This window comes from Pagrus pagrus, assembly GCF_965226575.1.
Source record: "Pagrus pagrus genome assembly, chromosome: 16".
Taxonomy (NCBI): Eukaryota; Metazoa; Chordata; class Actinopteri; order Spariformes; family Sparidae; genus Pagrus; species Pagrus pagrus.
Genome location: NC_140200.1, coordinates 22,908,707 through 22,924,991, shown reverse-complemented (window position 1 = coordinate 22,924,991; position 16,285 = coordinate 22,908,707). Strand labels below are relative to the sequence as shown.

The window sequence follows — 16,285 nt, the reverse complement described above, 5'->3', positions numbered from 1 at the left end:
TCGTCTGTGAACATTTGTGACTGAGCCCCTTCAGATAGTTTTTCATCAGCAGTGAAGGTTGTTTAATGATGTGTTCACCACCAGTGAAGCGAGTTCGACAGGAGGAACACTTGTGTTTATTTGCGTTACTCATGCAGTGTTTATCTGCGCCAAACAGCCAGTTTGCTTTACTGTACACTAGCTGTAGGCTAAGGTAAGCGAGCAAAGGCACACACCGAGATGTGTTTAAATTCAGGACAACTCTGACTGAACTCAGCACTCACCAGAGTCTGGTTCTCTCCAGCTCCAGTTGGAGGTCAACATTAACGTAACAGAACATAAACACCTGAAAATGGAGAAGATAAATCCACTTTTTAATCGGAAAAGTTAAAAAGTCATCTCTTGGCTCTCCTCCCGTCTGTATCCAGATTCTCTAGCCAGCTCGAAGCAGCTGAGCAGCTTTGTTTTGTTTTCACAGAGAGCCCCCTAGTGGCAGAAGTTGCATATTGTAGGTTTAACACTTGTAATTGTAGAAAAGTATGTATCTTTGATTTTGGGGTGAATTTTTCCTTTAAGGACATCTATTTCATGGTGGCTTAAATATTGAGATTAAAAATTCTTTCTTGAGTTTGGATTTGGCAGGCGACAAAACAATCTCACCGCAAGATCCATTTAGTGGCCGTTCTGGAGCTTTTGTTCATATCACATAATCCTCCTCAGCAGATGGGGTTTGCCTCAGATTAATCACCATTTCATTGTGGTTAAAAATATCTTCATTGAGTCTAAACTAACTCCATCCAGTGTGTGGACCTTGAGTTCATGTTATTTTGTCAGACTGAATCACTGTTGGACATAAACATGTCACCGATCATTACTCCCAGCAACTCATTTATATTTTATTCATACTCTAATATCAGACTCTTAATGAGTTTGTAAGTGGGCTGACAAAATACGATTCAAGACTCATGAATGTTTTAGTGTCTAGTAACATAACACCGGGTAAGTCCTGTCTGTCTGCAGGATAATACACTGAACACCAGACTGAAAGCTGAGAGCAGCATTTCATCATAAACCACCTGAGAGAGCAGGAGACAAGTCTTCTACTTGAAAACACCGCCTGTGATGTGAGATATTAATGTTCAACGTACAGAGAGTGGCTCAAATCCAAACTTTTTTTGATTTTTAGGGACACATTCCAAATCTATATATTCTAGATTTTTCTTTTTGTCAACAAAGACCAAAGCCAACAGTGTGTCAGTCCATCTCTTCATACTTTCTGACCATTGGTTCCTGCTTGATCTTTAAAAAACACCTTACAAACAAGGTTCAGTCATTTCCTGAAACAGCAGCTCACTGTAATTTTTATCAGTGATGGAATGTAACTAAATACATTTACGCAAGTACTACGCCCATGAACAGTTTTCAGTATCTTTAATTGATTATTTCCTGATACTTCATTCTTCTGCTCCGCCACATTTAAAATAAAAAAAAATTTAAAAAAATGTGAGCTGTAGAATTGACCTTCAATATGTCTTGAAGTGTGTTTGCAGAACCTTTAGTGACAGTTAGGTCATTTCGACAGGAGAAAGTCGCCACAGGTTCAGTTTAAACTGCAGCTTCTGAGCTCACAGCAACAAGATGGTTTGTTACAGACACATTACAGTGTGTGGCTCCAGAGGGAGCAGCATGCAATCTGATAAATTGCCTCCAGTGATGTCACTCAGTGGCTACATTTCATTGTGGGTAATGTAGGCACCAGGTTTTGAAAGAGAAAAATAATGTATGGTATCATAAAGGTGATATCTCTGCTTGTGCTGGAACGATTTTGATCATTCTTTTAATAAGTCCAACTGTGTTATAGGAGTGCAATGAGAGACTAATACCCACAATGCAACTTAGTCACTGAGTGACATCTCTGGAGGCAATTTATCAGATAACACACAGCTTCCTCTGGAGCCACAAAGAGGCTTTATACTACTTTGTTCACATACATGTATGCAGTAGTACTCCCCAAGACCTAGAAACAGACGTTAATGTTAAAATTGGTGGAGTTACCCTTTAAACCTTTAGCTGCACCTAAGTTAATGACGAGCACCAGGCCCCAGTGAATGAAATTGTGTGAAACTACACAGTGTATGTGATTTGTGAAGCATGTCCTTTTTTTAAAAAAAAAAAAATCATTCATGGAAATTAGTTTTCCATCCTTCAGGACACGTGAGAATTTTAGCTGACAAGTCAAAATTAATTAAAATTAACCACAGATTGTGCATAAATTGACATTATCATGTCTATGTACTGTGTTGCAGAGATACCTACTAAGGCATGCTAACTAGCTATCCCCGGCCCGTCATGGTCCAAAGCTCCTGTGCTAGCGGTCTGAACATCAAAACTCCCAGTCTGAACCACTAGCAGCTACAGTTAGCAGCAGTAAGCAATTACTCTGGGGATATACTGCTACCTATTGGTTTGGAGTATGAACTTGACAGGTAGCCAATTCTTACATATTTCACCTTGTCCATTCATATTGCACGCTTGTCCATCTCAGGACCTTGAAGGCATTCAAGACTCACAGTCCTATTCCTGTTGAAAATTTTCTGATGGCACACAGAACAAATAAAGAGTTACGGCAAAGGAAGTGCTCTTGCATCTGAATCGTTTTAATGCTGAAAATTCATCCACTCCACATCGAAGAGACACAACAAGCACTGAACTATGTGACTCGTGAACTGGAAGTCAACTTTCAGAAAACAGGTCTTTTTTGTGGATCGTTAACAAATAACAGCAACTTCCTCTAAGTTTTTTATATCTTCTGTCTTCTTCTACACAACTAGAAAGCATAAAAAATAATGATGCAAGAGCGCAACAGTATCTTCTGCACAGATCCTCCTGGAGAGGAGAACATCTATGAAAACATAACTTAACGGGCCACTTTATGACTGAGTCATAAAACAGTAAATTACAAAGGCAGCGGAGAAACTCCAGCATATTTACAGGTCATGTTTTATTTCATACAAATTTAAAGGTGTGTCTGATGTCTGTGGTTAATGGAGGGAGTTCAGGGTCGTTTCAGACATGTTGAAGTGAAACCAGCAGCGTACAATCAGGCTCGGCCCCCCCCCGCTGGGCCTGGGAGTGACGGCGAGGAGGAGGAGGAGGAGGAGGAGGAGGAGGGTGGGGTTGTTTCAGGGGCTGATGGGAAGGTTTGGCGGCCGGTCTGTCGACCCAGAAGTCTCTTCGATCTCGGGCTCTTCAGGAGAGCCAGGCGGAGCCTCGACCTGGTCAGGCTCCTTCTTTTCCAGTTCTTGGTACTCCTGGATCTTCAGGATGAGCTCCTTGATCTCCTCACGCTTCGTCTTCATTCGCTGCTGAGGGAACCATTCGGACAGGTTGACCGGCAGGTGGAAACTGGGAATCGGATTCTGTTTGAAGAGAAATTTATTGTGAATAAAACAGATCTTGGAGTTTTAGAGACGGTCGATGTTTAAGCAACACGAGAACGACGAGTTTAAAGTCGGTCGTCTTACCTCGAAGAAGCTCTCCACATACTGCAGGATGTAAACTCCACAGTCGCTGAAGTTATCCTGCTGAGGCACACGTGGGCTGGAGCCCTTCATCACATCCTTCCCGAAACTCCTCTGAGTCCCTTTACGCACCTCCCACTCCACCTCCAGGTACCTAAAACAAACGCACACTCCGTCTCAGTTACCACTTACCATTTAAAATTAACTTGTCATATGGGTTTAACTCCCATTTCAAGAGTCAAATAATCCATCAAAAACTAAAAGCCAGAAATTTCGAGAGGGCTTTGAACTAAACTGACATTTTGTTGTTGATTTATGCTAATCATTTTTAAAGAAACTGTTTGGGAGGGGCGACACAATGACTTTGCTTTGTTTTATGGGGAGAAATCAAAAGGGTTGGGAAGCACTGCTCCATCAAATCAGAAGAAAATGTACAAAAAAAACCTCCAATATCTTCTGTACAGTACTTCTGTATTTGTAAATCTATCAGGTGCAGCAGCAGACACTCACTCTCTCAGAGTTTTCACCACAGTCGACCGGGCGGGACCTCGCAGGGAGTCCATGATGAGGATACAAGGCCTGAAGCAGAAGAAGAAAAAAAACCCTGTGAGTACAGCAGCGGTGCCACCTGCAGGTGAAGAGGCAGAAGCGCATCGACTTACTGTCTGCAGAGGTTTTGTTTGGAGGCCAAAGCGGAGGCCTCAGACGTGAGCGTGTCATCAGCCAGAGTGCCGTCCTCACTGCAGTCATCCTGCAGAAGAAACAGTCACTAACTTTAATCACTATTATTTCTTACTTATGACGAACAACTCATTAATGGACAGATGAGAGACACTAAATGAGTTGGAGCAAACAAGACAAGGGTCGAGTACCTGACCGGAGCTTTGGTCATCAGAGAAGGTGAACGTGTCCTCGTCTCCTTTTCCTGAACCGTAGCAAACACTGATTCTGTGCAATTCACCTGAAAATCAAACAAAAACATCAACAATCTGTTTCATAAAATGTTTTTATCAGTGCTTATCTGCATGTCTAAAAGTAAATGTGATATTTTTAAACATTTTAATGCTTCTTGGAATTGGATTTGAGTCCAAAATCAGTTATTGGGTGGAGGACAGAACACTGACTCTCCTGAGATGAGCAGTGAAGGGAAAAGACTGAAAAAACTCATTTGCTAGTCGAGTCGAAATAAGGGAACATTTTGGATTTAAATTAGGATTTGTCTGATCTCACAGTAACAAAGCGGGATGATAAATCAGACCAGACAACTGTTGTCAGCTTTTAGAAATTGGTAATTTTGATACTAAATGCTACAGACACTTAGTTGGTTCTCTAATCCGCTGGTTCCCAACCAGACCCTCACTAGGGGTCTCCAAAGCTTCCTGTGTGATAGCAAGCCCTTCTTGATTTTAAGGAGTGCAGAAAACCTTCTTAAAAAAAAACATAAAGTAGGCTTTTATCTCAGCATTTTATTTATCACTGTAAAGAACACTACATGAAATTGTTATTGTCAAAGTTTAGATTTTAATATAAGATATACACCTCTATAAACCTATAAATCTCAGAAGATGAGGGAACTGTGAAACCTGAAAATAAGCTATATTCACAGAGCCTTCACTCTGCTAAACAGCCTTTACAAAAAGGTACACAGTTAAAACAATCAAAGATCCAACAGACCAAACATCAGGGAGAAGAAAACACTGAATTAGGCAAAAGAGAATCTTAATAGGTATGTATGATTGTTAAAAATTAAATAAAAAAACAAAATACAGACAGAACTGTATAAAAAAAAGTTTCTAGCTCATCTCTGATGCAATATTTACAGGAAAAATATGCTCAAAACAACTAAATCACTTGTTTCCTGCAAACATCCTGCAATTATCGTGTCACAATCTGGGTTGCAGCTTCAGTTGTTCCATGCTGTTGTTGTTATGCACTGAACATAATATGAATATATCAACTGGTCCAAACTGTAAAAGTTAAAAGGTCTCAGTACACTAAACCTCAGTGACTCACTTGTATACTGTGGCTCTCCTTCAGCGTGCCCGTTGCCCGACACCGCAGAGGTGTTGGAAGGCTCTTGCCCCGCCTCTGTGAAGGCTGCGTTCTCCTTGGCGAGGTCACCGTTGGTCTGTCCCTCTGTGAAGGCCTCAGGCACGCCGGGGGATGGGTCGTCCGAGGAGCTGTCCAGCCCGTCCCTGTCCGGAGACAGAGGACGACAGTGGTCGGGGATGCTCTCTGACGGGGGATCTGCAGCCGAGGTGGAGGCTGGAAGCCGGCACAGCGGGTTCTGCTCGTACACCGGACCTTTAAGACCCGGGAAGCAGATGACGGCCAAGTACCAGTGAGCTCTGACAAGACGAGAGTTCAAACCAGTTACAGAACTGAAGTGAAAGAACAAAAATCAAGTTCAGCGATCTGTAAAAAATTTAATCTGGAGACTCACGACTCGTTAATGGGAACAAAAATGAAGTCCTTCTGGAAGAGATCCACGTGCCGAGTCCACGTCTTCACCCTGTTGTGCTTCCTTTTCTGGATTCTGGAGATTCAAAACCAAAGATTAAAGCTCTTAGTATCAAAGTCATCTGAAGATAATATGATGTAACAACATCCTGTTGAGACTCACGGCAGGTTCGTTGTGTCTGGGACGTTCCTGCGCTCTCTCTGGTTTAGCCTCTTGTAGAAGAACGAGCTGAACACGTGGATTCTTTGTGCATCTTCTTTTTTCAATTTCTCTAAAACTAAATATCTGATATAGAAAGACAATGAAAGGTCTCATTTAAGTATGAAGACTGAATCAGAGAGAATAAAAATCTTTGTCATGTGATGAAACCATTGAGAAATTATGGAAATACTAACTTTAAATAAAAATCTATGATAACGTCGTTTAGAAATTCTCCATCGTTAAGGCAGTGGAGGTCTTCATTAGTGACTGATATGCCACCTTTGGCTGGAGGAGGAGGGTACACCATTAATCTGGAAGACAAACACCGACAACACCGTTACACTGAGTCTGTAACATCAATATCATTACCGCTAATGTCCACTAGATGGGGTGGCATGTTTTATCTTGGTTGCAGCTGCCGGAGACGATTCTGTGGAAGCCCAGCCAAAGTGATTTTATTTTTTTAATGCCATGATCGCAAAAACAAGATTTAATTATTTTGTTAATGAACTCTTGTTAATTAACAAAATGAGTGTCTGGTTCATTTGATCACACCTGATTTAAGCCTGTTGGAGGATTCAAAACTGAAAAGTACAGTAACTCCATTGTGAAGTTTCTGTGGAGGATATGTTTGTTCATTGGTGTCCAAACAGACAATTAAAAGGAATTAAATTACAAAGATTAAACTTAAAAAGGAAAAAAAAAATTGTAAAATGATAATTTGAAAATCAGGCAAAACCTAAAATGAAACTAAGCTTAAATTGTAAAGATGAAATAGAAAATTGAAACAGAAATACAAAAAGGGAAACATCAATATGAAACAGAAAAAATACTATACTACTAAGCTAAAATACTATAATCTTTGGCAATTGACATTTCACATTTTCACATTTTGTCTTTTGTCATTTTTCATTTTGCATATTCCATTTGGCTTTTTAAGCTATATATGAGGAGGCATGACTCAAAGGCTGGATGGAGGGTTTTAAACAGCTATGGCTCAAAGGTTCCTCATGGACAGCAGTTTAATTTGAATTTTTACCAAAAATATCCTCCATAAAGTAACAAGAAGGAATGACCATTTGTTTTCTCCTGATAACAGGTGACCGTCACAATATCTCAAGACAACAAAAATAAATTTGCAAGCTTGGCTTCCATACAATCCACCATTTCAGATGACCTTTAACACTTCACACATTAAGCTACTTCTTGTTAAAGAAAAATCCAACATATTACATAAAAACATGACAAAAATTAAAAGTAAAGCAAAATTACATGTAAAAGTTTAATTTTCCCAGGTGACAGAAGAGTCACTCACTTGATGATTGGTCCCGAGAACGTGGGCTGGAGGTCGGTCATGTCCTCGTCGTCATCTTCAAAGTAGGTGCTGGTCTGCTGCCGGGTCGCCATCCGTGTGCGTACGGGCATGGTGACCGGGGTGACCTGTGTTACCTTGGTGACAGGGGAGACGTGGGTGATTTTTGGAGGGGTTTGTATGGGCTTCCCCTGCAGAGAGGGACAGGTGTTGGTGAGGAGGAAGGAAATTGTTATGGACAGATCAGGGATTCCCCAAGGTCCTGATGTGAACAGGGATTTCTCAAGATCTAGGTCACAGGTCATCAGAAGCTATTGGGTGCATCTGTGATGTTCTCCCTCAGCTGGCTGCAATAAGTCAGCTGGGAGACTATATAAGTTGCACTTTGGTGCAACTATGGCAACAAGAGCTTTCTTTCCCTGAAGCATGTCCTCTCAGATATCACCATTACCCCAACAAAGCTCCCTAGATTGCACAGTATGATAGTACCAGTACGAAGCTTTTCTTACAGACTCTAGACTATCATAAGAATTCTCAAACTCTGTATTTTTGCACTTTTTGGAACTTTTATTAAGACCTATGATTATCAACATGTATTTGTAATGGTAACAGTTTTAACAGTTTATTTTTTTGTTTTACACTATGACTTGCAATTTTGTTAAAATAAATAATGTAGCCGATGAAAATTCAGCGATTTTTGGCTTCAGTTTTCCCCAAAAATCTTTTGATCTTACTGCTAAATGAGTATTAGCAGTGTAATCACACACAAGTGACAATAGCAAATCATTTGAAAAAAACCTGTCGATGAATTAACTGACAGAATATTAAAAACTGTTGAAGACTGTTATGATCAACTGATTATTCAAGTCATTTCTCAAGCAGAATTAAAAAACACTGTCTGGATCCAGACAGTTTCGGAATATTTTTGAGTTTTAGACTATTCGATAACCAAACATGACATTTGAAGACATCATCTTGGGCTCTCAGAAATTGTGATACTGAGACACTAAACAGTTAATTGAAAAATATTTTTTAGATTAATCGAATCATTGGTTCCAGACCTCATGATGTGCGTTTCCAGGCTCACCTTGTCCTCCTTCTGTTTGGAAGCCTTATTGTAGTTGACCAGTCGGATGTTGGCCTCTTCGAAAGGCAGCTTGGCGGGGAAGTTGCTGAGGTTGTTGTTCCTGCCGATCTCACCCAGGATGTCCTCCAGGATCATCTGCTCCTTCATCGCCAGGCCGTTCTCGAAGATCAGAACGATGTACTTCTCGTCCGACTCTGACGGCACAAATTGTTTTTAGTTAGACTCATTCAGTTGGACACACGTTTTATTGTGTTACAGCTTTAAACTAAAATGCATTAAGTGCACTTTTTTGGCAATAAATTCTTAATATAACAACACGTAAAGCACAGATACATTTTTTACAAATTTATCAAAAAAGCAAGCACAGGAATCTCTCATTTTTATTGATATTCAAACTCTTTGTTGTGACACTCCAGTGGAATTGAGTTTGCCTGCATTTCCTTGCCATATCTCTAATCTCTCTACATACATATTGTATCGTATTTTATTCAACCATTTTCAGAAAACGTTTCTGCTTGGATGTACTGCAGCTAATTAGGACTGTGAACTGCAGTTGGCAGAAAATGAACAACGAGAGCAGGACATTAACCACACAGGACATCAAGTCCAGTTTATGTTCAGTCAGGCAGAAGGGATGAATATATTTAACTAACTCAGCTTTGAATGAATCAACTGAGAATAATGTGAGCAGCACAAAAACAGAACATAAAACGTAGTAAGTTTAGGTTAGTACACTGTTTTACTGCATTTAAGATCTTACATCTTGCATTTAAGAGCATTCCATAATTTATTTTGAGACTATTTTACAAGCTTCCACGATTGTTCTAGGATCAGAAAATATTGAGAAGGATCAAGAAAATTGTGAGTATTGATAGTTGAGGCTATGTTTCTATATGACACAATTACATGTAGCTTTTATTAATTAATACACTTACAAAAGACACAACTGTCTGATAGGGATGGGTACAAAAAAAAGGGCTCCGGGGCTAAACTTAGGGAGAACGTGGCATCAGTGAGCACCGACATTATCTGTTCTGCTAACGGTATTGAGAAAATTAAGGCATTCGTCTACGATTAATTTTCACTATTCCTGGTCCTGAACAGAGATCTGTGAGGGAGCCTGTCCAGTGCAGGCACAAACAAGAGCTGACATGAAATGCAGCGCGTCCCACTATATGAAAATATATGGGCTGCACTGACATCATTAGAACTTTTTTATGCAAAGAAAAAAAATCTTCATGTGTAACCTGATGAACAAAGAAGTAGGTCCAAATAATTAAGAATGTGTTGTAGACAGGGTTTCAAAACCCTTATACAGTTTCTCCTAACGCAACAAGTTTCTAAATTGAGTGTTTTTTAAAGGGAGTCCGGCGAAGAAGTAACAGGCTTTTACAGCGATGCCGCGAAGAAACTGACACTTTTTACAGGGAAAGAAAAATCTTAATGTATTGTACTTAATGCCAAATTTACAAGAAAGTTCAAATTTGCCGTTTAGCCCACTTCCTGCAACATTTGTGTAAAGTAGATCACAACAACAGTTAATTCATTCAAATAAAAAAAAAGTATGACAGTGCACACCCCAGAGAGAATTACAATTGATACCCATCCCTACTGTCTGATAGTATCAGGATGTAAAGGGTTCAGTTCCCATTAGCACTAATCAAGAAGGAAACATGATACTTGCTGCAGGTGTACAGAGGGATGGATATGTAGTTTTGTACTTACGATCCCCGGAGCAGTCGTACCACTGGCCTCCCTCCTCCTTCGACATGTTAAGCTGTGTGCGCAGGCGGACGCACTCCTCCAGAGTCGTCTGGAAGAACAAGACCGGAAGTTTGCGGACGCTGCACCACTCGCAGCTGATCAGCTCCGACGACTGAAGACAAACCTTCTCGATGGTGTTTCGCTCCGACCCTGAGGACAAACATTTTACAGAAGAAATTCAGAAAAGATTCAAAAGAAACCTCCACCAGATCGAACACAGACCCTGACAGAACTTGATTTCAACATATTACGCTTTATTTTCTCCCTGCGAGTGAAAATGTTTTCATTCTATTTAAGTGTGAGCATATTTGTGAAAGCTATGTGATGCCAAGTATGTGATTTCAATTTTCCAGCAATGAAGTGTAACAGAAACCCCAAAATGTCTTGTTGCTGCGGTGTTCTTTCAGACTTCCGCATGGATCAGTTTGGTTTGCCGCTCCTTCTACCGATTCATTTTTCTCTCTGGTATTTCGGTGCATTTTTTAAATGCTGCCACAGGTGTGACTGAACTAATCTCTGCCAGCCAGCCCGAATACTATGCAGACGGTGACACTGATGTCTGATCCAGCAGCTCTGCACACACTCTGTTCTATTTTTCTGAATTCATTCCTGCTGGTTCATACCTTCAGTCTCCAGCTGGATGTGGTCGATGGAAAACTGAAAAACAGAAACAAAGAGTAATTTATCATTCCCGTTCCAAATCCTTTTTCAAAGACCTAGATGAACTGGATTTTGAAGATTTTAGCTGGTTTTCTGCCCTTTCCATGACTCGTTTCCCCCCATTTACTCTGTCCATTTGGATTAGGGCTATTTTTGCTGTCAATAAAATTCTAAACTTATAAAAGGTCAGGAAGACGAGTCTGGACAAAGATAGTTGATTGCTGAGTGTCATTCTCAGATTGTGGAATGCCGATGCTTTGGATTAGAATAGTGTTGCTAGTTAACGACCTGGGAGGGGGTCTCAACAATTAACTGACTTTCTCCAGAATCACCCTTCCTGTCTTTAAACCAGTTTCAAAATAAAAGCCTCTGGCAGTTCAGGGAACGTAATCCCACCACTTCCTTAAAATGCTTTAATTTTGAGACATCTGAAGGAAGTGTTGTCATGAACAGCAGGGGAGCTGAGTATTTTTTATTCCTAATTTGTTTTTCTTCTCTGTGGGCATCAGTACTACACTCAAAGTTTATATTATGTTGAAGTAACCAAATCAGTCATTATCATGTAAGCATCATTACCGATGCAGGATATATATTGGCCCGATACCGGGAAATTTACATTATCGGCTTTTATTGGTATCTGTGAAATTCAAGCCGATAAATAGAGCCGATAATATGAAATCAAATTGTTTTAATTGACCTAGCACGAGGAGCATTCATAAACCCTGTAGGCAGCTGTTTGCACCTTGACATTTGGTTGTTGATCCACCAACAAACACATAGAAGAAGAAGAGGAAGAAGCAGAAGGAGACAGAGAAGGAGGGAACATCTTTATAAAATTATAAAATGTTAAATTATTGATTATGTTACCGGTATCAGCCACGAACAGGGAGTTTGTTAGTGCATCCCTTAGTATAATATAGCAGAGAACTTACAGTAAACAAAACATGTAATTGCATATGCATACAAAACTGAGAACTGGATACTTTCCACACTTTTCTAAACACTTTCAGAGACACAAAAATTGTGCAAGATTTGAAAACGACCCAATTTATTTTCCATAACTTGCTCAGGACTCTGCAGGAGTTATATTGTGTTATCGGTCCCATGAGGTTCAAAGTGCTGGAACAAAGTGTAGTGGCCATATTTAAATCAGAAACAAATGAAGTACTTACGACGACGGGCTTGGTCACCATCCTGCGCAGAGTCCCTACTCTTACACTCCGACACTCCAATATAATGCTGTCACACTTGCTGGGCATGAATTTGGGCTTCTTTGTCCTCGGTGAAAACTGCTCTGGAGGCTGATTTCCAAACTACAATTTAAAGAAAAGAAAAATATGTTTGTGTCTTGTTCATTTAGAGCTTGTGGTTCTGATCCTGTCGGCTGAGTCTCACCTGATCTTTCATCCGGGCTCTCCGTGGTATCGTGATCTTCATGTTGACATCTTCAAAGAATTCCGTGTTCGGCTCCTCCTGCTCTGCTACGCTCTTCACCGCAGCCTCCACTCGGCCTCCGGATGGCGCCGGCGAGGAGTGAGCAGAGTCTGCGGGTCGAGGAGAGACGCTGTCCAGTCTGTTGGCACTTCCTGTGCTGGCGTTGTCGGCCTCCTCCTCGTCGTCACTGGACAGGACGACTGGGGAGGAAACACAGAACGGTTTGTAGTGAGTGGTTGTAGGTTTGGGACTTCTTGTCTGACCCATTTTGTTTTTTTTGCTTTTGTTCTGCTGGTTCAAAGAGGCCGTTTTTGGTTTTACCATCCAGCCTAAGTGATCCAATCACAAGTCAACAGCTTCAAGCCCGTCAATTCACACCTGGCTTAAAAATGTGTACATAACTGAAACAAACAGATACGTTTTATACACAAAGAAAGAAATATCTTCATGTATAATGTTTGCCGAATTTAAAAGTAGGCCCAAATAGTTACACATTTGTAGGTTCATACAGTTTCTCCTTATGTTTGTTTTTTTTAAAGGGAGTCTGGTGACTTTCTCCAACGGCAACAAAGAAGTAGCCTACATTGGTCACATTCTACTGTACTTGTAAAATTTGACATGTTTATGGTCAATATGTTGTATTCTTTAAAAAAATTTGGCGTAAATTGGTGTAGACAATGTTTTTGTTCCCACTCTCCTCTCAGGATTCCTGTAGTTTTCTCCCTCTTTTCTCTACCCAGCTTCTATTTTCATCCTCATAATATCCTCATACATACTTTTATCCTCAAAGTTATCCGCTAATGTTCTGTTCCCAAGCACAAACTGTTGGCACTCACTGTGCAGCCTTTAAAGACGGAGTGTCTCTTCTAGAAGAACTTTGTTGCTACAGATGTTACAGACAGCTTTAACCTGAGACTTGTCAGCCGGTCACTTAGTTCTAATGATAGTGATGGTCTTATTTTTCCGAGCTGCTGGCTCAGTGTGATTGTGAGAGCGGCGTTCTGTCTGGGGTCGCTGTGACCTGTTGAGAGTGGACAGCCTTCACCCTACTAAAGGTTTCCACTATTTTATCCTGGATCATAGATGGTGTTAACAGGGAGGACTCTGGTGATCACAGGTCGGCTTCGTTAAAGAACGTTTTCTCCTCTGGGCAACAAATAACATCAACATTATATTCCCTTCGTTATCATCTCTTCTTTTTTACTCATTGGGGATAAAATGGCTACAGTTTTACAACAGAGCGCAGAAAAATCCCAATGGTTAGTTTTACCGTTTCAAATTTCAGTACCATCAGTGTTTGATTACTGTGCTTTGAAAAACTCACAGTAAATATTGTTCAGCATCAACAAAAGTCTCCCAGAGGCAGCCAGCAGGCACAGCGCTTTTTCAGCCTTCTCAGAGGACAAAGTCTGAAGTGTGCTCATATTTTGGTTATTGGTTGTGAGAGTGTAAGAGAGGGAAACTTGATTAAAGCTGGTCACCCTGTCTGCATAACACGTAGAAAGAAAATCGCTGCAAAAGGAGGCAACACTTCAAATCTTGCGAGTCCTCTTAATGACCATCAGCTGCTATTTATAGTGCAAAGTAGGTTAACTTTAAAGAAACAGTTCACCCACAAATGAAAACTCAGTCATTATCTCCTCCCCCCATGCTGATGGAAAGTCAGGTGAAGTTTCGTAGTCCATAAAACATTTCTGGAGCTTCACGGCAAAACAGCGTTGCAGCATTCTCCTAAACAACTGAAGTAGCTGGAGACTTGTTTTACAACGTCAAAAACAACCAATAAAACATCAAATGGCTCCATACAGCTTGTCCGGTGAAGTCTCCAGAAGCTTTGAGATCCAAATTTATGTCAAAAGACGTTATCTACACCCTTGACGTGTGGTCAAGCCCGCGTGCACCCACTTTAGACGGAGTGCGTGCTGTAGTGCAGTTACAGGGAAAGATTTCAGCATTAAAAGGGTGTAAATAACAATTTCAGGGCCCCTGGTCACTTAGACACATTACACCGGACGAGCTGCACAGGACCATTTTATGTTTATATAGATAATGACTTATTTTTCATTTTTAGATGAACTTCAAGCTCAATTCATAATGATGACAATTGGGATTGGAATTGGGAAAAAAGCTCCTGGTTTGTCTGTAACCAGCTAATAGCTTGTCAATAATGCAAACTTACTCTTACTATTTGCACAGGATAATATGTTACATAAATTGATTCCAGCGTGTGCATCTGCTTTATGAACGTTTTTAGACAATCAACTGATAACACTGATGACCGTGTTTATTTTGGTCACTATAATCATGACATGAAATCTTGACACTCCGTTCTTGTAACTCACTGGGGTCGTTGAGCTCGTGCTGCTGGGCTGTCGTCCTCTTCCCTTTAGGTGGGTTTCTGGCTCCGCAGCAGCTCGACGTCCCGGCTAACAGAGGGGCTCTGCCGTTGTTCAGAGGCAGCAGGGTTCCCCTGGTGCTCGAGATCCGTATGGGCACGGTCTCCCCACGCGGCGCCCTCATGGTCGTGACCGGTTTGTAGAAGTTCTGTTGCAGGCTGTTTGGTCCGGGGGAGGGCTGGGATCTGATGGGGGGTCTGGGGGTCGGGGACGACAGCGAGGCCTGCTGACAGGGCAGCAGAGCCGGACCGTTCCCACAGCTCTGACACTTGTTGCTGTCCTCGCTCGGCTTCTTGCACTTCCCACACACTGACTGGTAGATGGGCGGCCGGAGAGGCTGCCAATGAAAAACACTTGTGTGATTAATTTATTCAACAGGCTGAAACAAAGAAACTTCTGACATATTATTGTTAGGGCTGCACAATTAATTTAACCTGTGTGACAAACTGCATCATAATGAAGTACTGTAGAGCTGTAGGGATGTCCTGGTCTACAGAGCTTGTTCTCCAGGTGTAAGACAACATGTTTGATACAGACCCAACAAATGTCACATCACAGGGTTTTAATTTGTTTTTTTTTAAATAAAAATAAAAATTGGGATGCAAAAATTATCATTTCCACTTATCGAGAGTTATGTCAAAATAACTGCTGGAACACTTTTTTTTTTTTTTTTTAAACAACATTGTGTATCCCTAATAATCGTCTTATAAATGTGTAATGGCTGACATTTTAGGCTCACAGACAAGACTTCTGTCTAAATGCCAGATGTTGACTAACTGAAAACATCTCTGCTGCTGATAGAAACACAGCAGGTGCTGAACAAAACAGAAAATGTGCTGGAAAACCAAAACTTTGTGCTACAAGAGGCTGAAGTTATGGTGATAAATAATCTATTGGTTCTATCATTCGTATTATTATTGTTATTACTATTCCTGTTCACAAGATCGACTCATGCACACACGAAATAAACACGTTTATTTCATTTTTTTATTTTTATTGCAAATGTTGGCTCATGTTTAAGTTAAATTCATACAACTTCAAAAAGAAAGATGTTAAATCTGCTTTTTCACGTAGTCGAAAACACACTTCACATTTTATGAATTGTTAATTAAGGGCTAATATACTTTTTCTTTCCTCTTTCTTTCCCATAAAAATGTTTTGCTTCAGGAAAACTACTTCTGAATGCCTTTGAATACGCTAATCAGTACACAAGTGACACCGCAGAACACCATGAGAGGAGGAATTCGAGAGGAAGAGGAATTCGATCCATATACAAATATTGAGTAATTGAGCTTAAATGCCAAATTATTTGAATGTAAAGCAGAGCAGATCAAGCCAATCTTTAAACTCTGACAGAAGTAGGAAAACGTACTGACAGATTGCCAACATGATCGTGTCCATAACTAAGTTGTCACGTTGCACTTTTGTTCTTTTACTTCAAGCATTCATTTGTATTTCAGAATAAAAACA

The 16,285-nt window shown here is 40.6% G+C and overlaps 1 protein-coding gene across 7 annotated transcripts in view; it reads right to left on the bottom strand.

The window, feature by feature from the left end:
* Window positions 1–2,615: 2,615 nt before the first annotated feature.
* senp6a (SUMO specific peptidase 6a) overlaps window positions 2,616–16,285 on the bottom strand; it is a 28,819-nt gene continuing 15,149 nt past the window's right edge. For 6 of the 7 annotated variants that reach the window (XM_084377786.1, XM_084377788.1, XM_084377787.1 and 3 more), the window contains 16 exons: window positions 14,762–15,152; window positions 12,381–12,619; window positions 12,158–12,298; window positions 10,949–10,982; window positions 10,287–10,475; window positions 8,562–8,755; window positions 7,478–7,665; window positions 6,357–6,473; window positions 6,124–6,246; window positions 5,944–6,036; window positions 5,514–5,848; window positions 4,373–4,461; window positions 4,163–4,251; window positions 4,011–4,079; window positions 3,504–3,654; window positions 2,616–3,398 (listed from right to left, as the gene is read on the bottom strand). In XM_084377786.1, the coding sequence (XP_084233912.1) occupies window positions 3,162–3,398; window positions 3,504–3,654; window positions 4,011–4,079; window positions 4,163–4,251; window positions 4,373–4,461; window positions 5,514–5,848; window positions 5,944–6,036; window positions 6,124–6,246; window positions 6,357–6,473; window positions 7,478–7,665; window positions 8,562–8,755; window positions 10,287–10,475; window positions 10,949–10,982; window positions 12,158–12,298; window positions 12,381–12,619; window positions 14,762–15,152 (2,679 nt within the window). In that variant the 3' untranslated portion in view covers window positions 2,616–3,161. The remainder of the gene's footprint in view (window positions 3,399–3,503; window positions 3,655–4,010; window positions 4,080–4,162; window positions 4,252–4,372; window positions 4,462–5,513; window positions 5,849–5,943; window positions 6,037–6,123; window positions 6,247–6,356; window positions 6,474–7,477; window positions 7,666–8,561; window positions 8,756–10,286; window positions 10,476–10,948; window positions 10,983–12,157; window positions 12,299–12,380; window positions 12,620–14,761; window positions 15,153–16,285) is intronic. The other variant, XM_084377791.1, reaches the window with a different exon arrangement.